The following is a 25,234-nucleotide window of genomic DNA, read 5'->3' as shown; positions in this document are numbered from 1 at the left end:
CACATCAATACTATCTCATAAGAATCCAAGCATAAAGGCCCCAAAGGGTATCTAATCCGCACAGAAATAGCACTCATAAATAATCCAAACACAAGGCTCGCCAAGGGCACTTCAACCAACGCCACATTCCCACCACTCTCCCGTCCTCAAACCACGCTAGGTTCCCCATCCACGAAAACGGCTGCTGCAACCACTTTCACCTCTCTCACAACATCCCCCCCGCCTGCCATCCGGTCTGGAACCATATCAGGTCATGCCCAAAGAGGGATTTCAGACTCCCGTTTGTGTTTAAAAACACGTTCACCTTAGGATATCTCCTTCAAAATAGGGCTAGACTCTGTAAACGAGGAGTCCGAGAGTGATTGAAAGGGAGAGTCGGCATCGACTGCGCAACTCAGGCGTCGTCAATAACGTTACCGTCGTCGTCAAAGCCTAGAACCTCATCGAGCGCTGCTACGCTGTCTCCATCCTGAGCACGATCTCCGAGTGATTTGATCAACTTCTTGTCCGGTCTCAGAATGGGGTACATCCGGGGAACGATCAGCACCGCCGATGTATCCGCATAAGCGGGTAGGTTAGATACTATCATGGCCTTTATCATGGCGAGCTGACGCCCCGCCATATACCAATGGAACTTGGATGCCTCTTTCTTGTAGTTGAGTTTGAAGGTCGCGGATGCTTTCAGGAGAGACCATGTGCTAAGCGGAGCAGACCAGTCGTCCTTGTCCAGTGGCGTACCCCCAAGTTCAGTGCCTTGACTCCACTGCGCATTAAGCTGTTTGATCAACCTCGAGTTCTTGAGATCCGGTGGGGGCGAAATGTCGACCCATTGCTGGTAGATGCGTCTCACATCCTCTTGGAAGCTTGTCCCTGTGTTCACGTCCAGATTCGCCATGTCCTTAGACCACTTGCTCCCCAATGCTCCGATCTCACAATTAAGGTAGCTCAATAGCTTCCTTCCGCTAGTTGAATCTCGCACTCGCTCGTCGTATTCATTATACAGCCTCGTAAGGTCCGGATCAAACGCCTGCGCGCAATTCTCCTTGAGTGCATTCGAAAAATCAGTGAGGCCTTTCTCGATGATGCCCCCAGCCACGGAGAATTTCAAATAATCAAGAATGTGGTGGTCTCGTTTTCTTCTCCAAATGTTAGAGGCCTTTTCTTTGGTATACTCTGGGTCGTCAAATCCTTTCGGTCTTCTGAGGCGTTCGCAGCGAAATCTCAACCAGTCTGCCTCTGTGAAAGTAATTCCAGTTTTGGCCTGGTCTACCAGGTTGCTGAGAAGCACACTGAGGGTCCTGGCACTGTCGCTGTTGACAGCGTCTTTATGATAGCAGAGCTTTTCCTTGTACTTAGTGCACTGGCCAAGGAGGGACGGCTGCATGTTGAAAGACATGCCCAGGTATCTGAAATGCGTACAGGCCACATCAATGTTGTAGTAGCGATCCCACAACTCTTGAAATCTCGTATCCATTTTCTTAAGGAATCCTTCTCGGACAAAATCATGCGATAGGGGCGGTGTAGCATTGATAAAGTTGCGCACTATGTCTTGGTCCCAGCAGACCCAAGCTGTGTCGCCATCATAGTCTCCGCCAGACAATAAATCAGCTAGCGGAGATTTGCCTTTGGTAGGAAACACAATGACATCTTTGAGTTGGCGCAGGTGCGGTTTCGAAACGACCCGAACTCTCTGAATATCACTAGGGAAATGCGCTGGCGCACGGGCGACAAGTATGTCCATGCCTTCGAGAAGAGTGTCGGAAAAGCCTTCCACTTGGAATTTGGAAGAGAAAGAAAAGTGTACCTCATCAGGCTCTAGCACACCAACAAAATCAACAACCATGAAGGCGTAGGTGGAGCAGGGAATTTCAACTTTCAACTTGTTCTTGAGCATATCCGCTTTGCGTTTGACCAGATTCCACGTGAGATTGTTGAGAAGCGTGGTCTTTAAATCGAAACCGGAGTAGAGCAAGAAAGCTGCCTTGTCCCCATCGCTAACCGGAAGGCCACCGGCGAAGGTGATAAAAGGGTGCTCCACGCTGAAGTCCTTCGTCATCAGTCCAGACTTCTGGAGCCAGGAAAGAAGATCTGCAGGGCTATTCATGGCTTGGGTGTCAAGCTGCTCCCGTAGATCATTCTCGAGATGCTGAGCAATAGCTCTCCGCATCTCCCATCGGTCTTTGGACTGAGCCTCAAGAATAGGTATGAACTGTTCGTTCAATGACGCTGATGTGACCCCCCTCGGATAGTTTTTGACTTCAAAGGTTCGGTGTTGCGGATCATCGAAGTCACATTCCCATTTCCGCTGGGAGGGATATGTCTCGATCCAGTGGCCATCCCTATCATTCTCAACGTCGACAATCCACATGCCTTTGGCGCTTCCGAATCTGCCTTGAAATCCGCTCGGCGTGTCCGACAGGCCTAAAGAGTTCGAGATATCCTTGGCTAGGGCTTTAGACATTCGTCCGATGCCATCGTTCATCACTTGCTGAGGGCCCCCGGTATCGGACAAAATATCATGTTCGTGGTGGCAAATTTGGTGCTTCTCGAGAATGACGGTGGGGTGAGTCAGGCTGAGACCTAACCAATGCGTAAGTATTGGCACCGGCCTCCCCCCGAGAATTCGTCAACATACTAAGTGCGAGTCGAGAAAAGAGTTTGGGGACAGGCTGCTTCGCAGAGGCTCGGAGGTTGACGGCCCATTCGAGGAGATCACTATAACTCAGCTTTGTCCGACGTTGTGGATTGGCTGCCTCTTCCGGGGGCGGCAGACCGCCTGGGCGAAAATTGTTCCCGTCGGTAGCAAAGAAATGGACCTTCTCTTGGATCAAATTACGAGTCTTCTTGGTGTCGTTCATCTGTAGAAATTCACTCGCAACCTTGATCTTTTTGTTAGCGGGTTGCGTGAAGAATGCAACCCAAGCACGGCCAAGGAAGTTATGGATCCCATGACAAAGCCACTGTACAATCTTGTCGGCCTCTGCATCTTTTTCTGAGTAAGGCGAGGGCAAGACAACTTCGAGAAAGCGATCGGAACCAAATCGGCGGGCAAGACGGTGGCCAAGGCGGAGACTCAGGGGCTTGAGTTTAGTTTCAAAGATGGGTCCATCCTCGTCGGAATGATGAACACGCACAAGCTCGGCAGACAATACCACGACGTGATATTTGAGTCCCTGAAAACCGTTCAATGCAGAAGACCAAGCCCGCGCGTCACATCTAGCCGGCATTTCTCTCCCCTTGAAAAGGCGGTGTTTTGAAAGTTTTGACCAGAGCTGGCTCTGGTTATGCCACCATGGCTCGTTCGGATTATAGATTAGATCGAAGGAGCTTAGATCGGTCTTGCAATACGCGGCTGCCCTTGTGACTTCCCAGATGATAGCTATTGGAGCTTCGTTTAATCCGGGGATCGAGAAGGTCGCTAAGAGCTTATGAATACCGACAATCAGTGAAGGGAGTAGACAGGTAACTCACGCCAGATATTCTGGAACCGTTGGCCCAATGGCTCCTGCCCATTGAAGCCACCCCAGCTTTCCGTGGTAGCCTCATGCACGATACTTTGATGCAGATAGGATGCTCCAGCACTCTGCGGTTCAGGTGACTCTAACGAGTCGTCATACTTGGAGAAGGACTCCTTAAGAGCTTCAAATTCGTGCATACATGGCTCATAATCCTGGGTGGGCCTAAAATTGGTGTTCTGGCTGCTCTCTGGGGCATCTTCAGGCCCCTCGGCGGCCGAGAAGATGGTAGATGGAGGCGAGGCTCTGCTTGATCCCACAGAAGGATTGATGAATGATGTGATGAGGGCCTGGTGAGTCCCCATCGACCGCTGCCTTGATCTGAGCGGTTTCGAGTCAATCGAATTATAACTGACGTTGTCCCCACTTAGGCGGCTCTGGGTCCGCCTTGCGGGACCATTATTGTGTTCATCAGAGATCCTTTTAGATGGTCCTGCGTCTGCCAAAATGTCCTGGAGACAACCACGAAGAGCGGCCCGCTCCTCTACAGACCGGGCGCCCAGTGGGGCCGAGACATCAGGGAGACTGTCGAGGTCGGCACGGGGCTTGTGAACCCAATCCCTCGAAATCCGGTGTGCTTCGGATTTGAACTGGCCAAGGCGGCGGGGGAGGCAACCTTTGAAATGAAAGAAGTGCAGGCGCTGGTAAAGTCCATAGCTCTGCCTCTGATCGTCGCTCAGGCGCTGGAGTCGCCTCTTGCTAGGAGAAAGGCTGACATCAGGACGGCAAAGATCAAGGCCGTAGTCCTCATTTAGAGAGCGAATGATCTTCGAGAACTCCTCCTGACCCGGCTTTCTGCTGCCTAGGGTAGAGGCAGCCATGGCAGGGGGGAGGACGGGGAGGGAAGCAACGCAGATTAGGCACTTGGCCAAGAAGCAGGGCTAGCAACAGCAAGAAATCAGGAAAGCATACCCAAGATGTTGCAAGAAGTGGTGGCCAATCACACCCCATGCCTCGGGAAGGGTGGCGTGGGCACGCGATCGATTGGCGAACGGCGCGCGTCTCACACTATCGATACATTGGGAGAGTGGTGGAACCCCAACGCCAGTCGGGAGCGAAAACACGTGAGAGGCGAGGGGGACTCCCAAAGCGGATTAGCGGGGACAGTCCACAAAGAGCAGGGATACACACTGTGATTCCCTGCGGATGTTCCGCGTCAAGAGCCGTGCGCAGGACCAAAATCGGGCCGTGAAGATCCCGAGCCCGTATGGAAACCGAGCTTCGTCCTTCTCCTCCACCAAAGAGGACCCCTCTTCCTCTGTCATGATCTCGGTATTCGGCATTCGTCAACCTGAGGATTCTGAGATTGTCTCGCTGCGCAACAAACGCAGCCCTAGCATTCGCCCACGTTATACCCACCAGACTAATTGGAAGTGTCTTGATCATGACGGACACTCCTGAACCGGACGCCGAGGACCAGGCCTCGATCGACCTGCTCACCCCCGAAGAGGCCAACCGGATCATTCACTCCCATCGCAAAGTTCGATATGGTGCGGCTCCCTGATAAGCCCAGACCCGCGATTCGGTGAGGAACGCTGACCCCGGTACGTAGGAACTGCATGTTGGCCCTGTCGCCAGCGCAAGGTCAAGTGTGACAACAAGCAGCCCTGTGAAAATTGCGTCAAGAGGGAGCACCCTCAGCTCTGCTCTTACAAGCCCAATCGCTCTTCGGCAGGAAAAGGAAAGGGCGCTTCCAGCACTTCCGAAGGTAGTGCCTCTCGCAAGAGAGCTCGATCATTCTCTGATGCTCGGGACTCGAGTCGCAAGACTGAGCGCCAGGACAGCTGGCCGCCCCAAACAATAGGTACGAAGCTCGGCCAGTTGACTTTAGATGCTTTTCGCTAAATAATCTTCAGCGAGCCTCGACGATTCAGACTCGGTCGGGGATAGGTACTTGGGCCAGAACAGTATTCCCGCGCTGCTCCGAGAACAGACGTCGCCAACCAACAGAAGCGATCGCCTCGACATCCGCCAAGATATGCGTCCCATACTCGGGCTCGATACCTCAGCCCCCTTTCCTCTCATGTCCTCGCAGCATCTCCAACTCCTCGCCCAGGACATTTCATCGGAGCTGCCATCAGACAGAGAGGTCATGAAGTGAGTGCCTCTGGCCCCACAACCAGGCCGGGATGCTGACTACCCAGACTGTTTCGCACCTACAAGGAGATTCCACAACCTTTTTGGGGCTTCGTTTTTGATATCGATGACTTTGAATCGAAGCTACTCGTTTATCTTGAGGACCGATCACGCAATGCTACATCTACGACCAAGTCATCCAGACAGGTGACTGCCTCCTGGCTAGCCATCCTCTTCGCCGTCTTGGCTGTCGGATCGCAATACCACGAGTCGCCCTACCACGTCCGCACAAGAGACTCGCAGAAGTACATTCAGATCTCCTTCCACTTCCTTCGGCTCGGCAACTTTCTCCTAAGGTAAGGAATTTTCATCGGTGTTTCGTTGGCATCATCACTGACATTTCAGGCCGTCACTTGACTCCATTCAAGCCCTACTTCTCACCAATTTCGTGCTTCTCAACGATATGAAGGCGGAAGCTTCATGGGCTCTTACCGGCCTAGCATGCCGCCTAGCGCAGTCTCTGGGCCTACATCGCCCGATTCCCTACGATGGCAGAGAGTCCGCCACTCCCGAGGTTAAATCCAAGGAAACGATTCGGCGGAAGCTTTGGTGGACATGTGTCTGGCATGATACCCTGACCTCGCTATCTTTTGACAGGTAATTAACCATAGAATTACGGGGCTAGAGAGGCGCTAATGATCCCAGAACTCCAATGACCAACTTTCGGAGCTGTCCAATTCCCGCCAATTCCGATGCCTCCGGGGAGGGCCTCCCATACCTAGAGACAATGTACCATCTCATCGAAATCATCTCTCGGAGATTAAATCCCGACCTCATGGCGGCTGCTACATATGCCCAGATTGTCGATAATTGTGAGGCTGTGGAAATTCTCCGAACCAAGGCCTGCACACACATTCAGGACAAGGAAATGTGCAAGACGGCGCTCGACAGACTACAGTACTTTGCCATCCGGCTTCATACCTCATTCGTCATATCTGTTGCCTGTCGGCCAGCGCTCAGGAGAGATTGCCCTTTCGATCCAAACCAGAAGAGAGCATTAGCCGACCGCTGCAAGGCCAATCTGACAGAGACTGTCCGCATGTTCTTGGCTATGCATCAGCTTTCCGTCATTCCGACTCGCAGCTGGGCTTTTACGTATCATGGACTGTCATCAGCACTGCTTCTCGGAATCATATGCGAGGCAGACCCCGAAGTTCGACAGCTTCAAGGAGATCTGATTGCTGCACTCTCTGCAACTGCTGCAAAGGAAGCCACGCCCGAGCCCCACGTCGCGACAACGGACAAGGATATTGAGCTTTCAGGACCCCTCTGGAGAGCTTTGACGGCGCTCAGGAATATGTACGATCATGGGACAATTATCGGGTCCAAACTCAAACGCGAGGGTGATTCCTCGGCTGGGGGCAGTGGCAATCGCACACCACTGCTACCCGTTGTCGGGTCAAGCCAGCCTTCACAACCCAACACGCAATTCCGCAGCGTACCCCCGGGGTCAGATCCACGCGAAGATGCTGCCATGGCCATGGCTGAAATGCAGAACGGCTCGACCTTGCAAGACTTCAGCGGGTGAGTTAATAAAAACATCGCCACATTTCTATGAAATGGTACTGACAACCCCCAACAGGAATCCCTACACTCCTCAGGTGCAGCCGAACATGAGTCTCGACAACTTCGGCCAGATGAATGCGGATCCCACGCAATACATGGCACCGATGGATTTGTATGATACTATTTGGGGCGGTAAGTACCATTCCTTGCCTGCTTCGGGCTCGTCTAACACTGTCTAGAATCTCCGGACCCGTGGAACACGGGCATGGACTCGATGAACTTTGATTTCCTCGCCCAGCCTCCCCCAGGACAGCCGCAGCAGCAGTTTTATTTCTAATGAAGGCCATTTTGGGACGTTCCTTTAAATATGGGTATATACCGCTGCCCATGAAGTTGCTTGTGGGCGAGACGAAGCCTGTGTATGATTTAATTTGGCTTGGAGTCGTATCTAGGGGGGTTGTATAGTGCATGAGACATCTGATCATGATAGTATTCTTTCTCAATTATAAGATGGAGATTTTTGGTGCCAATGGCACGGGATGTATGGCGGTAGAATGTCATCACGGAAGTTGGATACTGCCATCTTCTCCGACTTGATAATGGGTGCTATCAGGGCAGTCGCACTTATATTCTGAATCCCGGACTGAGATGAGCCAACGGCTCAGCTCATATTGCATCCTGGAACTTGAAAATTGCCCTCTGTCCCGGTAAAACCATGTGTCAGGAGTTGTGAGCCAACGTACCTACCCTACCTACCCCTAGTAGGCATTCCATACATCTCGAGTTTTTCCAAGCATCACCGCTTCATCCACCTCAGTATTCTTAGGCCATCAATATACTTGATTGCCAGACAACACGAGAAAACCAGGTACTTTGTTCACACATGCATAGGTGGGAACTCTGTACCTGACAAGAGTTGGTAACTCTAACTAAAAGCCAATAGGGCAAAAAAATAAGTATCTCGACGTTGGCCTGATTCGAACAGACGCTCCCGAAGGAATAAGATTTCTAGTCTTACGCGATAACCACTCCGCCACAACGCCTGGAGATATGAATTTGGCTCTCGTATGTGGTACGTAAGGTTTGTGGGAGGTGTGGCGGGCGCCAAAAATAACGACGTGGGCCTGATTCGAACAGACGCTCCCGAAGGAACAAGATTTCTAGTCTTGCGCATTAGACCACTCTGCCACCACGCCGGTGTTTCTACGACTACAGGGGGCAGTATATTATCTTATAAGGCTAAGGTTAATTACCATTACGGCCATTATCCTTCCACTATTTGATAATCATAGTTCATCGTTAGTACAACAAGAAGTCTTCAACCTAAGTATTAATGCTTTCATCCCGAATATGATCTTTGTTTAGTAGACAGCGACTCGCGAGATCCTACCTACCTAGTACTGTCACCGTTCTTCTATACCAGAAGCCATCTTGCATAGACTCCGAGGTCAGATGGTACACAATTCAGCATCCGTCTACCAGAGAATAAACTCACAGCACTCTTACACTGATATCAATAATAACATTCCAAAGTCGAGGGAACAGAGGACTAAGAAAAAGGGAGTTGGTGGCTAGTAGGACCGGGGGAAACTACTGGGAACACTCGTCCACGTTGCCTTGGTTTATATCAAGTCTCAACCACAACCGTCAGGGCTCTCTTTGATCATCCAACACCCCCGTGGGGGATTCAGATCGCGCTGGACGCTAGTCTTTCCCAAGAGGTTACACACCGGTGAGGTGCTAAACCATCCCAGAAAGCCCAGCGTCTCGATGCGCGACAATCAGTGCTCATCATCCGGTTGTAAGGCTGAGATCCCAATTTCGCCATACTCACTGGGTGGATTCTTCATCAAGGCGTGGGGATCAGGGTATGATATCACAAATGTGATGCTCTAATTTTTTATTTTTCGCTTTGTTTCCACCTCAGGGTTTACTTCTTCCGTCGTGAAGTGGTGCTGACAATCTTCTTCTTGACGTGCTTGGGCATCTTCTCCTTTCGCTTCTCACGCTTAGCCTCCTTGACAGCTTGCTTATGTTGCTAGAGTCACGGTTAGCCAAGCGAACATATTAAACTTGAGGGGGCAAAGACAACTTACCTTCTTCTCGTCCTTATCCTCAAACTTCCTCCCCCTAGGCCGGCCTTTCTCGAACCGGCCCTCGTCGTCGGAGTCCTCGCTGGATAGCGCTGCGCCCTCGCCCGAATCAGACTCGTCCTCGCTCTCACCTTCAACGTCGTCCCCGTCCTCTTCCTTCTTTGGCGCAACGAGCTGGTCGGGCAGCAGGTTGCTGTAGATCAAGTCGTTTCCTTCGCCCTTGCCCACCTTTTGCGCATCCTTCTCAATGTCGTACACCTGCTCCAGCGTCTGAGGAATGTACTGGTTCCGGAAGACCTCATTGTCCACCTCCATCTCCGCCGCCTCCTCATCCGTCACGTCAGGGCGCGCCGCATACAGCTTCTCGATGGCCTCGCCCATGGCGGGCTCCTCGACAGGATCCTCGGGCGCGGTGATGAAGTTGAAGACCATGCGGTCCGGCAGCGTATCGACGCCCTGGCGCCGGAAGTAGTCGCCCACGTTCTTGATGTCCATGCGCAGGAACTCGAGCGACCGGGGGTGGTCCGGCTCGACACTCTGCGACACGTCGATGATGTACAGCTTGCCCGCGTGGTAGAGGATGTTGTACTCGCTCAGATCGGCGTGGACGAGCCGGCAGACCTGGTACATGCGACGCATGATGCCCAGCAGCTGGATGTACAGCGTGCGCCACTGCTGGTCCACGTCGTCGCCCTGGAGGGTGGCGTCGCGCAGACGCGGGTACGCCCATCCCTTGCGGTCGCCCAGGAAGCTCATGGCCAGCACGTGCAGCTTCAGGCTAAGTGGCTCGGGTGAGGGGATACCAGCGCTGTGTATGCGTCGCAGATTTCGGTACTCTTTCTCCGCCCAGAGCTTGACCATCTTCCGGCTGTTGCCCTTGTCGAAACCGCCGCGGAAGCGGTGCTCGCCGGTGATGTAACGCTCGCGGTCCTTGAAGACCAGAATGGCTGTCTTGTAGACCTTGATGGCACGCTGAATGGACTCGCCGGTGCGGTCGTCGTAGGAGACGGCGCCATAGACGTTGGCTTCCTTGCCAGTGCTGATGGCGCCGTGGACCTCGCTGACGACACCACGGTTGATCATCTGCAGGAGGATCATGCGGGTGCGCTGGTCGAGCACCTGGTCGCTGGTGGCACGGTCGGCCTTGTCCTTATCGCGGTCGGCATCTTGCTTGACAGAGTCGAGGCGAATCTTGGCGGCGTGGCGAGACAGGGCCGAGACTTGGTCATCGACGCTGGCAAAGGTGTTGGCGGTGGGCTTCTGCTGGTTGGAGCGGGGGAGGGCAGCACCAGCATCGTTATGCTGGCGCTGGCGGTTGTAAGACTTGGTCAGGTCGCCAGACTGAGGATCCCACTCGTCTTCATCTTCCGCGTCATCATCGCCATCGAAAATGTCGTCGAAGTCGTCGTCGTCTTGGGGGTCGGCGTCGTGCGGGGCACCTCTGTGCATGCGGACTTCGGGAGGGACGTCGTCGGTCTGTTGGTAGCCGTTGCTGGAAGTGTATGTGAATTGCGGCTGGAGGGGGTCAGCAGGCGAGTGCACCGCCGCTGTAGGATCTTCTCCTGCCATCTTTGTGTGTAAAAATGCGTTGTTGTTGGTAGATGGGAGACGAGGAGCGGCTGGGTTTTTGGTGGGGTTGATATGTTTGTTATCTTATCCAAATTTTTGGAGTTTTGGTGGGAGACGGTTTTTAGTGGAGACCTTTAAGGTTGGTGACTCAACGACGCCTCCATCTCACCACGATCATTCCTCGAACTCATCATGAGTCTTGCACTCGGGCAGGCATGCATCAACCTGTGACTGCTATTATCACCCTTGCTCTTCTAGGCTCATGTGGCTGTGCGTTCACGTAGACTAGGCTGACTGGAAGCGTTAACAGGACGCCATATTCATCATGACTGTTTGGGTGGACAGGGGAAAAATCACCACGAACGTGAGAAATCACGGACGACGCACAATAATTATCGAATATCGATGAGTCATCCTCATCCATGTCTCTGCCCAGTGGCAACCAACCCGTGCTGTTCGCACGGGTGGAACATAGAAATGCCATCCCTCGGTGTTTCCGACACCACGCAAGGGCAGTACTCCCTCTTTCGGGGGGGACTTCATTCCAAATCGAGCATATCGGATGCTGTATTCGAATATCCAGCTATGGGTTAGAAGTCCTCTCCAAAAAATAATTGGGTTTGAGATTTGGTGTTCAGCTCTTGCCACTCGTCATGATGGAGCCGCCCCTGTCCTTCGCGAAGAGTCATTTCAAGCCAGTTCATTTGCGTGATGCTTGAGAGGATGGGTGGCCAGGTGGCTTCCGTTTGGAGTTGCCCGTCATATTGCCTCGAAGTCGACCTTTGTTATCCTGTTGTTCTTCCGCTTCATTCTCCCAACCTATACGGAGTATCATGTGTTCTGTATAGCTAGTACAGGCGCTAATTCCGTATGGGTCGTACCCCTAGGTGCCCGGAGCGAAACTCCGACAAATAGCGTACAGACCAGGACCAACCAACTGCCAGGTGCCATCTGCTTTTTCTGTACGACGGTGTGGAGCGGGCCCGAGGAGTAATCAGAGGCAGAGCGACATGAAAAGCGTGTTTCAAGGTCTACGACGTAAACGACACAAGGTCCAACTTTCACCCTTGTCATGATGACTGAAATGAGTACTGCAAGGGTACGGATCAGTTAGATTAGCCGGACATCATTTATCAGGATTACCGTTTGACGGTCAATATTTAGTCAATTAGAGTAGGTATCCCAAGTCTTCTTTGTGCTGGGTTGATGTCTGACGATTGGTCTGATCAGAGAACACTATTCTTGCCCTAGAGGGTGTCAGTATCCAGACCTCAATGTCGAGGGAGCTTTTGAACAATGTCGATCGCGATCCCAGGGCCGAGAAGAGCGAATACAAGTAGCACACGTATAGGCACATCATTGCGCGGTCCGCGGTGGAGTGCTGGAGTGCTGGAGTGCTGGAGTCCAAGCCGGAGTGGCGGAGCCCAACACACAAACCTGACCCGGAGTAACGGAACCCAGCCCCAGAGCCAGGGTTCAGTGGTGGGTAATATGCCAGATTCGTAAATTGCGCCATGTTAAGAGCAGAATCTCAATCTAGGCTTTTTTTTTAAGCATAAAGATTATTTGCAGTAATGGGGGAACAATGAGTATGAGTGTCCCGTGGCGGATCGTTGGAGATAGACTCGTGAGGCGCTTGGAGTTTACAGTAGTCAACCATCGCACTTTCGCATGATACATAGGAAGTGTTCCCCCATACCTGCAGGGATACTTCTCACCATTTATGCGCTTTGTACCCCGTATCCGCAATTCCTTTCAGATCTCTCGCTCGTATGTCTTGGCGTTAGTCATTAAGAGTTTGGTGGTCAACAGTCATGGCTCCAGGGTACTAGGGATCTGGGATCGAAACCAAGCCTCGCTCTCGGAGGCGATTGATAACCCCGACGAGTCCGATGGATTCTCGCCCGGCAGCCTATAGGATTCATCCCCGATGAACTGAGATGATGTCAATTATCATTAAGGTGCATATATATACGGGGTATGTAAGCAGTAAGTTCCAGCAGACTGGAGATATGGACATAATGGAAACGCGAAGAATAGGAGGTCCAGATGTGGGAACGATCCGAGCGGAGGACAGCCACCTCGCTTGAATACCAAGGTATAAATATCAAGAGATAATCACTTTACAGCTTAGAGTCTATACACCTACCTCTTCATTTAAAATCGCACATATCAAAATCGCCGCTACATCATGGCGCAAAGCATCCTCATCCTAGGCGGCGGCGAGCTGGGCACGGCCATCCTGGAAGGTCTTGCCAGCCACCCAAGCCGTGGCGACACTAAGATCGCCGTCCTACTCCGCCAATCCTCCCTCGACTCGGCCGCGCCGGAAAAGAGACGCCTCACGCAGCACATCAGGGCCCTGGGCGGGAGCCTCGAGGCCGCGGACGTGGTCGCCGCGCCGGCGACGGAGCTGGCGTCGCTGTTCGGGGCGTACGACACGGTCATCTGCTGCACGGGGATGGGCCTCCCCGCGGGCACGCAGACCAAGATTGCGCGCGCGGTGCTGGACGCTGGTGTGGCGCGCTTCGTGCCCTGGCAGTTCGGCATGGACTACGACGCCATCGGCGAGGGCAGCTCGCAGGATCTGTTTGACGAGCAGCTGGCGGTGCGGAAGATTCTGCGGGCGCAGGAGGGCACGCGGTGGACGATTGTGTCGACGGGCGTGTTTATGAGTTTCCTGTTCGAGCCAGCGTTTGGGGTGGTTGACCTGGGGGCGAGGACGGCGCGCGGGCTGGGGAGCTGGGAGACGCGGATCACGGCGACAACGCCGGGAGATATTGGGCGGGTGACGGCCGAGGTGGTGCTGGATCCGCGGGAGCTGGGCGAGGGGAGTGGGGTGGTTTACACGGCGGGGGAGACGGTGTCGTACGGGGAGCTGGCGGATAGGGTGGATGCGCACTTTGGGGAGCGGTTCAAGCGGGAGCTGTGGGATGGCGAGGCGCTGAGGAAGCAGATGGAGGAGGATCCTAATCCGATGGTCAAGTACCGCGACACGTTTGGGCAGGGCATAGGAGTGGCGTGGGAGATGGAGAGGACGTTGAATTACCAGCGGGGGATGGCCATGACGGACGTCAAGGCCTTCCTGAAGAGTATGTGATAAAATTCATCCCTTGGGTAGTTAGATAGCTGCTGTATCCGTACAATCGTCGTCAAAGACATTGTGCTCTAGCTCAATCACACCGAGCTATACGGACTTCTTCTTCTCCCTCTTCTTTTTAAATTCATGCAGTCTTGATCTGTGAAGCGTGCCTCAACGTTTGCCGTGGCACAGGTGGGCTTGAAACGCGTGGCGCGTCAAGAGACTGAGCCTGTGAGGTACATGGTTCCACTGTGACCAGTATCCGTACGGAGTAATAGATGTTAGCTGATGATGGCAGCCGAGGCCAATGTTGATGCACCACCATGCATGATGACGAGACAGGAAGCATCTTTATCAGCTATCGATTCTATCTTATCGCACACACACCCATCACCTCTCTCGATGTGACGTTGGTATCTGTATCGCATGCCTCCAAAACATGGCAATCTGAGAATCGGGAAACTCGAGAAGGCGAATGTCGTCTTCTGTGAATGCCAGGATTGCACGATGGATGATTCATCAATTGATTCGTAATATTTTGCCAGTCTCAGCGTGAACGGGGAAACATGGGAGACGGGTCTTCGGGGTTAAGAAGGCATCAGCTGCTGGGCACCTGGGGAATCTGCCTGAGCGACACCCGAATCTGGAAGCCAAGCGCCTATAGCCTAGCCAGCTCCAGGCAGGCTTTCAGGTAGGTTCCCACAGGTTCGTGCCCCCCCCTAAGGATCAGCAGGGCATCAGTGCCTTGAGATGGCGCATGACGGCCCAGAAACCTGGATCTCGGCCATCGCCATTGGTGCAAGCAGTCTGGCGTCAACACCACCATCTCAACTCATCTCTGCGATAAGCCTGGGCAGCCAGTGACGCCATCGCACGAGTGCCTTGTGACAGCCAGGCGGCGTCGCCCGAACCTCTAGAATCTCAAGCCCGGCGACCATGGCACTGCGCCACCAGTCCTCCAAGGTTGCTTCCACCAGCGCCATCGATTGCGTGAGTCACTGTCATGCGCCCCCCTCCCACAAACAGGCCAACCCTGGAAGCCGGCCAGATGACTCCCTCCCTGGCCAATCACACTAGGCTGCTTGCCTTAACCGGGACAACTCACCGGGCTGGCCACCTCCCCCCCCGATATAAGGTAAGCTGCCCTCGTCTAGACACCGCGAGATGATTCCCCTGGTTTCGATAGCTACCTACGTCTAGCTTTCTGACTCTCTGCGCGCGCCCTTGCGCTACACATTCACCTCCTACTGCCACTCTCCCCCCTGTCATCTACGCCCTGCGCTGTGAACACACGGTCCTCTTCTACACTTACACCTCGGCGGATATCGTCACCGGTTGTATAAAAAGCACACAATCATGGAGGCTGTTTCCGAATCTACCGTCGGTGGTGCGGATCCTCAATATCAATATGGCGACAGCTATCCTCGGCGCCGTGCCGATAATCGACGACGCCGACCTGTGAACCATCGCATCCGGCTTGCGGCGAGGCGCTATGCTGAGGAGCATCCCGGTGAGATTCCCTGCCGCACTCATCGGCTTCAAGGAGTCGCCTGCCCATTTGCGGCTCGCGACACCGATCAGATCACACAGCCTAGTGGTCCGACCCAGAGTGAGATCGACCGCTACGAGCACGACCGTCAGGACCGGGCCCGTCTGCGGCATCATGCCGAGCATGACTTCCGCCAATTTGTCTTGTATGGCCGCTCCTTCGACCCCCGCACGCGCTATAGGGGTGATCTGGGCTCCCGTGGGCGTGCCCACCGCATCGACCCGTCCGGGGGCGTCGACACCGACGTGGACGACGGCCTAGCTCTGGCCCGGAGCCGAGTCTCCCTTCCCAGCGACAGCCACAGACATCCTCAGAGGTGCCCCAGCCTCGAGCGCGAGGAGGCCTTCTGCGACCCCAAGACCTTCAAGGGGAAGGTGCGTGTGAAGCGCATGCCCTACGTCACCACCACCGAAGACGACGCTCAGATCGCGGACCTGTACCGCATGGGACTGCTCTACGACGACGGCGACCAGCTGCAACGCTCCGATGCCAGCTTCAGCCTCAATGACATCCACCACGATGAGCCGGTCTACTCCATCCGCCCCGCTCGTCGGGGTCGGAGGACCAACTACAACAACAGCAAGTCTTGGGGCTACGACGGGCCCCTCCCTCTGAACCTCTCCTTTGCGGACCTGGGCGACGACAGCGACCTCGCCCAGTTCCTCGCCTCTTCCTCCGAGGCCCCTGCGACGGCCGGCGACGACTCGCTTCAACACCCGTCCCGCCGCGCCTCGCGCACGACGTCTGTCCCCCTGCGTGTCATCTACGAGCTGGCCACCTCGCGGCCCTCGTTCGACGTCGACACATCCCAGCCCCCGGACCTCATGAACGATTCCCTTTCCGACGACTACGACTGCTTCTCCGACAGCGATCTCGACGGCGACGCCGATGGTGATGGGGACACCCACATGCCCTCCCAGCGGGAGGTGTATGACGCGACGATACCCGCGAACTCGACCTCGGGCCCCTGGGTCCTGCTGGGCGATGACTCGTAGCAAGTCCGCACTGGGGAAAGCCAGCCAGCCAGCGTGCGCGCCCGGCTTTTCTCCAACAAGTGTACCGGTGGGAGAGCCTCACCCCGGACTGGTCCTCGCAAACATCCCAGCAGTGATTTCCCCCAGGCGCGGCTCCGGGTTGAAGAAGATGGAATGCGGAGGATGGCCTTCTGGGGAGACTTTGTTGTTTTTGTTTGCCGTTGGGGCTGGCCTGGTGCTCGCTACCCGAGGAGGGTGGCTTGAGCATCGCCGGCGGCGGCGGCGGCGGCAATGATGGGGTCTCTCGGGTTGGACTCTCCTGTATACATGTACGCTTGTAAATACGGGACTTGCATATACATTTAGCGGGTTGGCTTGCATGGCCGCGGCGTCGGCAGGGCTTGCCTTTGTTTTTATTCTTTTTGACTTTACTTTACCTCCATAGTACCGTTTAGAGGTGTTTTTTTTTGAATTATATTATTTGCCGGCCAGGTTTGAGTGAACGCGCTTGTCGAGCGGAGCAGCTTTGGGTGAAGATGTCAATCGGGGGGTAAAGCGTACCTATGTAGTTGCTGGACTTGTTTATTTAATATGGACTATAACGATGCTAAATGGCTCAACTAGAAAAGTAATTAATAATCAGAATTTTGTTTATCAAGTCAATTCTGTATACTGCTGTTAGAAGTACCAGTAACCTCGCGGTATATATAATTTAGTGATAAGGTATAGGTATCGTAACATAGGGCTCAGAGATAGATACGCTGGTCCTCTCTTTATCCCACATCCTACCTCGTATCAGCATAACGATGTAATAATAGATGGGTAGGTAGGAAGCCCACCGTAGGCTTACTGCGTGAGGAGGTAGTAGCAGCTTTGCTTACCCCGATGGTCACCAGTGGCGCCCATCACACTTGTAATGGTAACTCCACAGCCTTCCGGGATTGAGACCGGCAATACCAATTCTCTCTATAAATAGTAGTTTGTGCGCAGGCCATTCGAATGCAAATATATACTCGAACCCCTGTTTGATTCCAAATGCTGCGACTCCGGATCAACTGTTCGCAGACTAAGCAATCGGATTCGTACACTTAGCCTGGTTAGCTGCTGCTAGTATGACACTGGCAGAACTTTCCGGTTATTCGGCCAACTGCTCTGGCCCATCTCTTCCAAGAACATTGAAGCTACGACAACAGTGGTTCGAGTGTATGCAGGAATCAGGCAGCACCTGAATAAGGCCGGGTCTCGACCATGGTTTGGCAGTTTGACTTGTGCCTGAAGCGCTCACTACGAGAGGGGGGGAGCTTACGTGGCAGAGAGCTCAGCTTATAATTACATCGCATGTCAGCACTAGAGATTGGACGCCATTGTACGACCCTAGAGTGGAAATGTGATGTCGTCTCGTGATGTCTCCGGGGTGGAGATGGGGCTCCGGAGACTTTCGGCATTCACGGCCCCACATCCCCGGAGACTTTGGAATGTAACTTATATAAAAGGTCCCCCGGATCCCAACATCAACAAGTCGATTGCAGTCAAGGCTCCGCTCCATACAATTCTAACTACCTATTTATTTTATTTTATATACATCTTGAAGAATTAAACCAAAGCCATGGCAAGCACTGCAATGACGCCCAACAAGCTCTTCGACGTCCTCATCATCGGCGGCGGCCCGGCCGGTCTCTCCATCGCCACCAGCCTCGCCCGTCAGGCGCACACCGCGCTGGTCCTCGACTCGGGCGCGTACCGCAACGCGGCGGCGCGGCACATGCACAACGTCCCCGGCTTCGACCACGTCGACCCGGCCGAGTTCAGGGCCAAGGTGCGCGAGGACCTGCGCGCCCGGTACGCCAGCGTCGAGTTCAGGTCCGCCACGGTCAGGCAGGTGCGCAGGCTGGAGGGCGTGTTCGAGGCGGTGGACGAGGAGGGCACCGTGTACCGCGGGAGGAAGCTGGGGCTCGCGACGGGGGTGAGGGATAAGCTGGAGGAGGAGGTGCCGGGGTATGCCGAGTGCTGGGGACGCGGGGTGTAAGTTGGACTCTGATGACGAGGAGGTTCAGTATTGCAGCAGGGGTTTTTTTTTCTTTTCTGACTCTTCATAGCTTCCACTGCCTCTTCTGTCACGGATTCGAGGAGCGCGGTGTCGAGTCGGCGGGCCTCCTCGCCGGCGGCATGCCGGCCACGCCGGAGATCATGGCCCACGTCGCCCGCATGGCCAAGCGCCTATCTAAGCGCGTCACCATCTACACCAACACCAAGCACGGCGACCTGCTGCCCGCGGTCAAGGCCCTCCTGCACAGCTCCCGCATCACCATCGACACACGGCCCATCAAGTCGCTCGCCCTCGTCGGGCACGGACCCCAGGTGCAAATCACCTTCGCCGACGGCTCGACCGCCACCGAGGGCTTCATCGCCAGCCACCCGGGCGTGGAGCAGCGCGGGGGCGACCTGGCGGCGCAGCTGGGGCTGGAGATGACGCCGATGGGGGACGTCAAGGTGAGCCCGCCGTTCAACGAGACGAGCGTTGCCGGGTGCTTTGCCGCGGGGGATGCGGCGGTGGCCATGAAGAGCGTGGTCTCGGCCCTGCACACGGGGACGTTTGCTGGCACGGGCGTCATCGCGCAGCTGCAGCGTGAGTTGGACGAGGCGGATGAGCTGTAGGCAGGCAGTGGTGTTTACCCCATCATCTAGACCAACCATAGACAATGGCAAGTGCCTGCCCGTGAGCGGCCTTTACCGCATTCTTTGACCGTAGTGACGGGTAATAATCATGCTTCGTGTTGACCGAGCGATGCTTGGACCCCCTCCTCTTCAACGGGCCGGGCGGTATGGGACGCCGACCAAGAATAGTAACCGTGCTTCGATCTGAGGAGCCCGATCCTGCTGCCGCAAGCTGGCGGGGAGGAGGGGGTGACGAGAAGAGAGGGCCGTTATGAGGGGTGACAGGTCGTGGAGAAGAAACTGACCTGTCATTCTGGGGGTGGGGGATGAAATACGTAGCGAGATAGGATAGTACTCGGACATGCGTGGGCAGATGTCGGCGGAGGCTGTCGAAAAAAAACCAAAACCCTGGGAACAACGGCCGACGTCGAGCACATGGCGGTCAGGAGCTCGGGCTGTTGAACTCGGTGAGATGATGTGGAGGGGATGACGGTGTATATGATGGAGCCCTATCGGGTCTTGGTGGGACTCGCGCGCGGGATCCGTTAGGGCGGTATGCACGGATGGGGGCATCTCGACCTGGAGGCCCCGATCAACGCGGGATGGGCACGGAGGGGCAGATCCCACTCTCAGATAACACTGCCTGCCGCTGAACAAGGCCACCAAAAGGCCGCATTGTACGGATACGTAGTACTCGTACGCGTACGAACATCCATACTACGTACGAGTACGAGTGCCGGGCGATGAGCTGCGCAAAAGCCGAGTTCTCGAGGCTTGCAAGTCGCAACTGAGACAAGACAGGGGGGGGCTTTCGGGCCCGCCCGTTAGCCCGTCAACCTCCCTCCACAGCACCCATCCATTGGCGAAAGGGGGTGGAACCACCATGACCTTGTTGATGTCCTAGCTTCCAGACGGGGGGGTTGGAGTAAACTGGAGGAGTGGCGGTTGACATGCAAGGGACTCGTTGCAAGACTCGCATACCTTGGTATGACACCCGACCAAGTCAGTTTTCCTCCCCGAAATCTTGGCCGCCGAATGTCCAGATCCGGATTTCGGATTGGTCCCAGCCTTTCTTTTCATGCATAGTAGCATGCGCAGCACATTCCATGGCGCTACTGCAGGCATGCGATCTCCGAGCGCGTCGATCGCGCATAACGACCAACGAGCTACGGCGGTAGCCCTCCAGGATCTACATGATAATTTGCTTCCAACGTCACATGCTCCCAGGCCTCAGCTGGAAGGGGCGTAGCAATCAATCTCATTCAGGGGCATTCTCAAGAGATATCATGGCAAGCTGAGCTTTTGTTCATGTATTGCAGGAGATTGACACGGGGGAGCATGTCTCTGATGATTCGTCCGCCTCCAAACTTGCAGATCAAGAGGTGTATACCATGGACCGACCAACGACGATGCCAAGCATCGCCAACATTTGTCATAGCTGCCTCTGCGCCACCGGCGGACCTGATGGCGCTTACTCCTACGCTTCTCTTCAGCGGGAGATTGCCGCCCAGGATCGACTTGGCCCCGGTAGGCTGGATAGGCCCAGGAATAGGAGAAGCGGGTGCCTCCTCGCCGACCTGCAAACGGACGCGGGGGGGGGAGGGGGCTGGCTGGCTGGCTGGTGTAATACGCACATTCCTCCCCATACACAATACTAGTACCAACTACATCAATTCCTGGCCTGGGGCCCCCAGATGGGAGATATAAGTTATGAATAAGACGGCCCCGTGTCCCACTGCCAGCCGCGTCCCCATGCCCCTCGTCTCAGCTCCGACCTCCCGTGGCTGTCCCCCCAACTCACTTTCAAGTTGACTTGGGCTAATAATAATAATATCATAATATTTCCCCCCCGTCATGTTCGCGCCGGCACTGCTCCTGGCCCTGGCCGCCGTCGCCTCGGCGCGGAAATGCCAGGACATGACCATCAATGTGTCCCTCAAGGCGCGCAACGCCGTCTTCAACGTCGAGCCGCTGGCGACACAGAATGACGTGACCAACTTCTACCTGGGGCTGGCCCGGCAAGGCGGGAGCCTCATGAGCCGGGCCCAGGAGGGCGTACGTCCACCTTTCCCTTGAGCCGAAAGAAGCAAAAGACATTGGAACTGACCAGCATGCGCAGTACCACGATGTCGAGGGCGACTACCAGCTCGCGACGACATACTGCGAGCCCGACAACGGCCCCGGCCCTGTCCTCCAGATCATGACGCACGGCGTCGGCTTCGACCGCAGCTACTGGGACCTCCCCGTGCAGAGGCACAAGTACAGCTACGTGGCGCGCGCCGTCGACGAGCACGGCTACTCGACGCTGACGTGGGACCGCCTCGGCATCGGGGCCTCGTCGCGGCCGGCCGACACGGTCAACGAGCTGCAGATCTTCCTCGAGACGGAGGCCCTGCGCGCGCTGACCGAGGCGTTCGCGAGGGGGGACGTGCTGGGGGCAGACCGCGCGTTCGACAGCATCGTGCACATGGGCCACTCGTTCGGCTCGGCCATGACGTACGACCTGGTCAACACGTACCCGGACATCAGCAAGGGAATCGTGCTCACGGGGTTCAGCCACGTGCCGGACTACATGGGCATGTTTGCCCTGGGGGGCAACTTTGTGCCCGTGAGGGAGATCCCGCGCCTGGCGGTGCGGTATCCCACGGGGTACGTGGGCGCGGGGACCAAGATGGCCTTCCACATCAACTTCTTCGGCGCGGGCGACTTTGACGAGGATGTGCTCAACTACATGTACCGCCACGGGCAGCCCAACACGGCGGGCGAGATCCTGACTGTGGGTGCGGGAGCTGGCAAGACGAACGTCTTCAAGGGCCCTGCGATGATCATCACAGGTGGTAAGGCTCCCCCCCCCCCCCCCCCCCTCCCTTCTCTTATTCTCCCAGTCCACTGCGTTCTTGGGCTGACATGCGATAATAGACCGCGACATCCCCTTCTGCGGCGGCGACTGCAGGTCCACCGGGTGCATTGGCAACAAGGCCGACAACCTCATTGCGTACTCCCAGCCCATGTTCCCGTCTGCGTCGGCCTTTAACGCGACCGTCGTGCCCAGGGCGGGCCACGGCTTGTTCCTGGGGCACTCGGCCTTTGGGGCCTTTGACTCGATATTCTCCTTCCTGGATGCGCACTTATGAGGCGAGGGTCTCGTCTCGGGACGCACAAAACATTCTTTCAGCCTGCCGTCTTTTTCTCGTTGATCAATAACCCTCTGCCTGTCTCACCGATATCCCACTCCCCTTTACAGAGTACGCACTCTGCCACTCGTACATGCCGTCTTACGCTTTACCAACACCGCTGCCCTGAGATGTTTTTTATTATTTCCCCCCCTTTTCTGCGCACACAATGTTGAACAGATGATGGAATTGAGGGCACATGGATTACGCGTTCTAACTAGTATCCTAGTACTTGGAAGCGCCGCATGGGTTTCGGTTCTGTTCATGTTGTTTCTGATTCACGCTCACGGCTTGACGTCTATAGCACACGATACCTCTTCTATGGTCTGGTTGGGCCATTTTCCGCGTATATAACTTCTAATATGACGTGTACAAACATTGCGTCCCCCTTCATCTGCGTCACAGGATTCATGGTTGCCGGGTTCATGCATGGGCGTGAACTCGAGTCCCCGCGTTCGGAGGCTTGTGGGTGCATATGTACATGTATGCAGGTCTCTCTACTAACCGCTCAGTGCACTTCCCCTCTCTGAGAGCCCCCTGTGACCCCTCCCTAACCCGCTCTCTGGCCCCCTCTGGCCCCCAGACGCGGCCTTTGGCAGCATGTTTCAGTGGACTCTCTGGGGCCGTCAGCACTAATCCAGATGAGGTCCAGCGAGCAAACTGCCCGCACCGCCCAGCCGTGAGCCGCTGTATCCGAATCCCCACCAGCCCGTCCGTCGATTAAAAGCGGTTTCGGCCCCAACCAACTTTCTCGGTCAAGTCGACGCCTCGCTCTCCTCTTCTCCTCCCCGTCACCATCCATCATTGAGCCATCAACAATAGCCCAGATGGTACCGTCATCCTTCCTCTGAACCTCTGAATACCGCAGGAAGGAATACAGCATCGTCCCCAAGACTCTGCTGACTATCAGCCGCCACAATGGGCTCGTCGCCACCTCTGTCGCCCACGCGACAAGATGGCCACCACCACCAGCACCACCACCATGAGCGCGACCCAACCGAGCAGACGCCGCTCCTCACTGCCAGCACCGACACCATCGTCGCCAGCGAGACAGACACGCTCATCGTAAATGGCGCCAAGAAGCCCTCCTCCATCGCGCCCAGCGAGAAACCGCTCCCCAAGATGCAGATCTTCCTGCTCTGCTACGCGCGCATGACGGAGCCCATCGCCTTCTTCAGCATCTTCCCCTTCATCGCCGACATGCTCCACCGCGTGGGCAACATGCCCAAATCAGACGTGGGCTTCTACTCGGGCCTCATCGAGTCGCTCTTCTCCGCCACCCAGATGCTGGTCCTCATCTTCTGGGGCCGCCTGGCCGACCGCCTGGGCCGCAAGCCCGTCCTGCTCTACAGCATGTCGGGCATGATTGTCGGCCCCGTCCTGTTCTGCATGTCCACCTCGCTGTGGCAGATGATCCTGTTCCGCTGCCTCACCGGCGTCTTCTCCGGGTCCGGGCTCATCATCCGCACCATGATCTCCGAGCACAGCACCCCCGAGACCCAGGCCCGTGCCTTCAGCTGGTTCGCCTTTGCGGGCAACGTGGGCATCTTCATCGGCCCCCTCGTCGGCGGGCCCCTGTCCGACCCCATCAGGCAGTACCCGGGCCTGTTCAAGGGCATCGACTTCTTCGAGAGGTATCCCTACGCCCTGGCCGGCATGGCCGTCGCCGCCATCAGCCTGACCAGCGCCATCACGAGCGCCCTGTTCCTCGAGGAGACGCTCCCCAAGGAGGACGACGGCCCCGGAGCCAACGGCAGCGGGCCCGGCGGCCAGCCGCACCCGGAGCGCTCCTCCATGTGGGAGCTCCTCAAGGCGCCCGGCGTCGGCGCCGTCCTCTGGGTCTACGGCCACGTCATGTTCCTGGCCTTTGCCTTCACCGCCATCAGCCCCGTCGCCGTGTACATCCCCGTCGAGCTCGGCGGCCTCGAGCTGGGCCCGTCCATGATATCCGCCTTCATGGCCTCGCAGGGCGCCTCGCAGGCCCTCTGGCTGCTGCTCGCCTTCCCCTACCTGCACCGCCGCATGGGCACCAAGGGCGTCATGAGGGCCTGCGGCGCCGCCTACCCGGTCTTCTTCGTCGGGTACATCGCCCTGAACCTGCTGCTCCGCGAGGGGGGCCCCCACGCCAAGGCGGCCTTCTGGGTCCTGGCCGTCGTCGTCGTCTTCATCGGCCCCGGCGTGTCCATGTGCTTCACCAGCGCCCAGCTGGCCCTCAACGACGTCGCCCCGGACACGCACGTCCTCGGCACCCTCAACGCCATCGCCCTGACGGGCTCCAGCGCCATCCGCTCCGTCGTCCCCGGCGTGGCCACCGCCGTGTACGCCCTCGGCGTGCACAACCAGATCCTGGGCGGCCACCTCGCCTGGGTCATCCTGATACCCTGCTCGGCGGCCCTGGCCGTCTGCGCGCGGTGGCTGCCCGAGGGGCGGAAGCCGCGGCAGGCGACCACCGATGAGGAAGAAGAATAAATAGCAGGTCCCCCCCTTCTTTCTCTCTCTCTCTCTCTCTCAATCTCTCTACTGATGATGATGATGATAAATGTGGCCATGATATTATCCACGCGTATTAACTGTTCCCGACAGCGTTGATGACAGCCAGCCAGCCAGCCAGCACATTTTTTTTTCGCATTTGCAGAGCGAGCCTTTCAAGAGCGGTTCAACAAAAAAGTATGGGGTTTGGTTTTTTATATAATAACTTCTATATAGACCCGAGCACTCTGAAAATATTACGAGCCTTGTGCGTTACCAAAAATAAAAAATTTCCGTTTTTTCCGCGTTGCCTACGCCCTGCCGAGTTACCAAGGTATTATTAGCCTGAAAGAGCAAATTAATCTGAACGCGCCGAGCCATTCTGTCGATTTCTGTGTCTTTTTTTTTTTCTTTCCTTTCCGATCCGGGGTTGAATGCATAATGCCGCTGAAAGTTCAAGGGGTTGTTGTTGTTGTTTGTAAGAGAAAAGGGGGGCTGGAGGATGGTGGTTGT

At 55.8% G+C, this 25,234-nt stretch overlaps 9 protein-coding genes and 2 non-coding genes across 11 annotated transcripts; 7 read left to right on the top strand and 4 right to left on the bottom strand.

The window, feature by feature from the left end:
• Window positions 1–394: 394 nt before the first annotated feature.
• ACO1O0_001508 (RNA dependent RNA polymerase-domain-containing protein) lies at window positions 395–4,336 on the bottom strand (the record flags this gene model as incomplete). The annotated part of the gene is made up of 3 exons (XM_083190992.1): window positions 395–2,580; window positions 2,636–3,379; window positions 3,472–4,336. The coding sequence occupies 3 exons, from the start codon at window positions 4,334–4,336 to the stop codon at window positions 395–397; spliced, it is 3,795 nt and encodes a 1,264-aa protein (XP_083054851.1).
• Window positions 4,337–4,899: 563 nt separating this feature from the next.
• Window positions 4,900–5,951, top strand: ACO1O0_001507 (Zn(II)2Cys6 transcription factor; the record flags this gene model as incomplete). Its single annotated transcript, XM_083190991.1, has 4 exons — window positions 4,900–4,995; window positions 5,094–5,319; window positions 5,372–5,612; window positions 5,660–5,951. 4 exons carry the CDS (start codon window positions 4,900–4,902, stop codon window positions 5,949–5,951), a joined length of 855 nt encoding a protein of 284 aa, XP_083054850.1.
• A 475-nt stretch (window positions 5,952–6,426) lies between these two features.
• Window positions 6,427–7,494, top strand: ACO1O0_001506 (transcription factor domain-containing protein; the record flags this gene model as incomplete). The annotated part of the gene is made up of 3 exons (XM_083190990.1): window positions 6,427–7,175; window positions 7,234–7,349; window positions 7,397–7,494. The coding sequence occupies 3 exons, from the start codon at window positions 6,427–6,429 to the stop codon at window positions 7,492–7,494; spliced, it is 963 nt and encodes a 320-aa protein (XP_083054849.1).
• A 625-nt stretch (window positions 7,495–8,119) lies between these two features.
• Window positions 8,120–8,200, bottom strand: ACO1O0_001505. Its single transcript has one exon. It is a non-coding gene; the product is annotated as a tRNA-Ser (tRNA).
• A 71-nt stretch (window positions 8,201–8,271) lies between these two features.
• On the bottom strand, window positions 8,272–8,353 carry ACO1O0_001504. Its single transcript has one exon. It is a non-coding gene; the product is annotated as a tRNA-Ser (tRNA).
• Window positions 8,354–9,087: 734 nt separating this feature from the next.
• rio1 (protein kinase RIO1) lies at window positions 9,088–10,819 on the bottom strand (the record flags this gene model as incomplete). Its single annotated transcript, XM_083190989.1, has 3 exons — window positions 9,088–9,195; window positions 9,254–10,765; window positions 10,793–10,819. The coding sequence occupies 3 exons, from the start codon at window positions 10,817–10,819 to the stop codon at window positions 9,088–9,090; spliced, it is 1,647 nt and encodes a 548-aa protein (XP_083054848.1).
• Window positions 10,820–13,010: 2,191 nt separating this feature from the next.
• On the top strand, window positions 13,011–13,919 carry ACO1O0_001502 (aromatic alcohol reductase; the record flags this gene model as incomplete). Its single annotated transcript, XM_083190988.1, has 1 exon — window positions 13,011–13,919. The coding sequence occupies one exon, from the start codon at window positions 13,011–13,013 to the stop codon at window positions 13,917–13,919; it is 909 nt and encodes a 302-aa protein (XP_083054847.1).
• Window positions 13,920–15,257: 1,338 nt separating this feature from the next.
• ACO1O0_001501 (uncharacterized protein) lies at window positions 15,258–16,445 on the top strand (the record flags this gene model as incomplete). The annotated part of the gene is made up of 1 exon (XM_083190987.1): window positions 15,258–16,445. The coding sequence occupies one exon, from the start codon at window positions 15,258–15,260 to the stop codon at window positions 16,443–16,445; it is 1,188 nt and encodes a 395-aa protein (XP_083054846.1).
• A 1,585-nt stretch (window positions 16,446–18,030) lies between these two features.
• On the top strand, window positions 18,031–19,079 carry ACO1O0_001500 (NAD(P)/FAD-dependent oxidoreductase; the record flags this gene model as incomplete). Its single annotated transcript, XM_083190986.1, has 2 exons — window positions 18,031–18,446; window positions 18,521–19,079. The coding sequence occupies 2 exons, from the start codon at window positions 18,031–18,033 to the stop codon at window positions 19,077–19,079; spliced, it is 975 nt and encodes a 324-aa protein (XP_083054845.1).
• A 1,854-nt stretch (window positions 19,080–20,933) lies between these two features.
• ACO1O0_001499 (alpha/beta hydrolase) lies at window positions 20,934–22,213 on the top strand (the record flags this gene model as incomplete). The annotated part of the gene is made up of 3 exons (XM_083190985.1): window positions 20,934–21,134; window positions 21,190–21,916; window positions 21,999–22,213. The coding sequence occupies 3 exons, from the start codon at window positions 20,934–20,936 to the stop codon at window positions 22,211–22,213; spliced, it is 1,143 nt and encodes a 380-aa protein (XP_083054844.1).
• A 957-nt stretch (window positions 22,214–23,170) lies between these two features.
• ACO1O0_001498 (major facilitator superfamily domain-containing protein) lies at window positions 23,171–24,721 on the top strand (the record flags this gene model as incomplete). The annotated part of the gene is made up of 1 exon (XM_083190984.1): window positions 23,171–24,721. One exon carries the CDS (start codon window positions 23,171–23,173, stop codon window positions 24,719–24,721), a length of 1,551 nt encoding a protein of 516 aa, XP_083054843.1.
• Window positions 24,722–25,234: the final 513 nt, after the last annotated feature.

This window comes from Amphichorda felina, assembly GCF_050947745.1.
Source record: "Amphichorda felina strain 45539 chromosome Unknown scaffold_1, whole genome shotgun sequence".
Lineage (NCBI taxonomy): Eukaryota > Fungi > Ascomycota > Sordariomycetes > Hypocreales > Bionectriaceae > Amphichorda > Amphichorda felina.
This window is presented reverse-complemented; position numbering and strand designations above follow the sequence as displayed.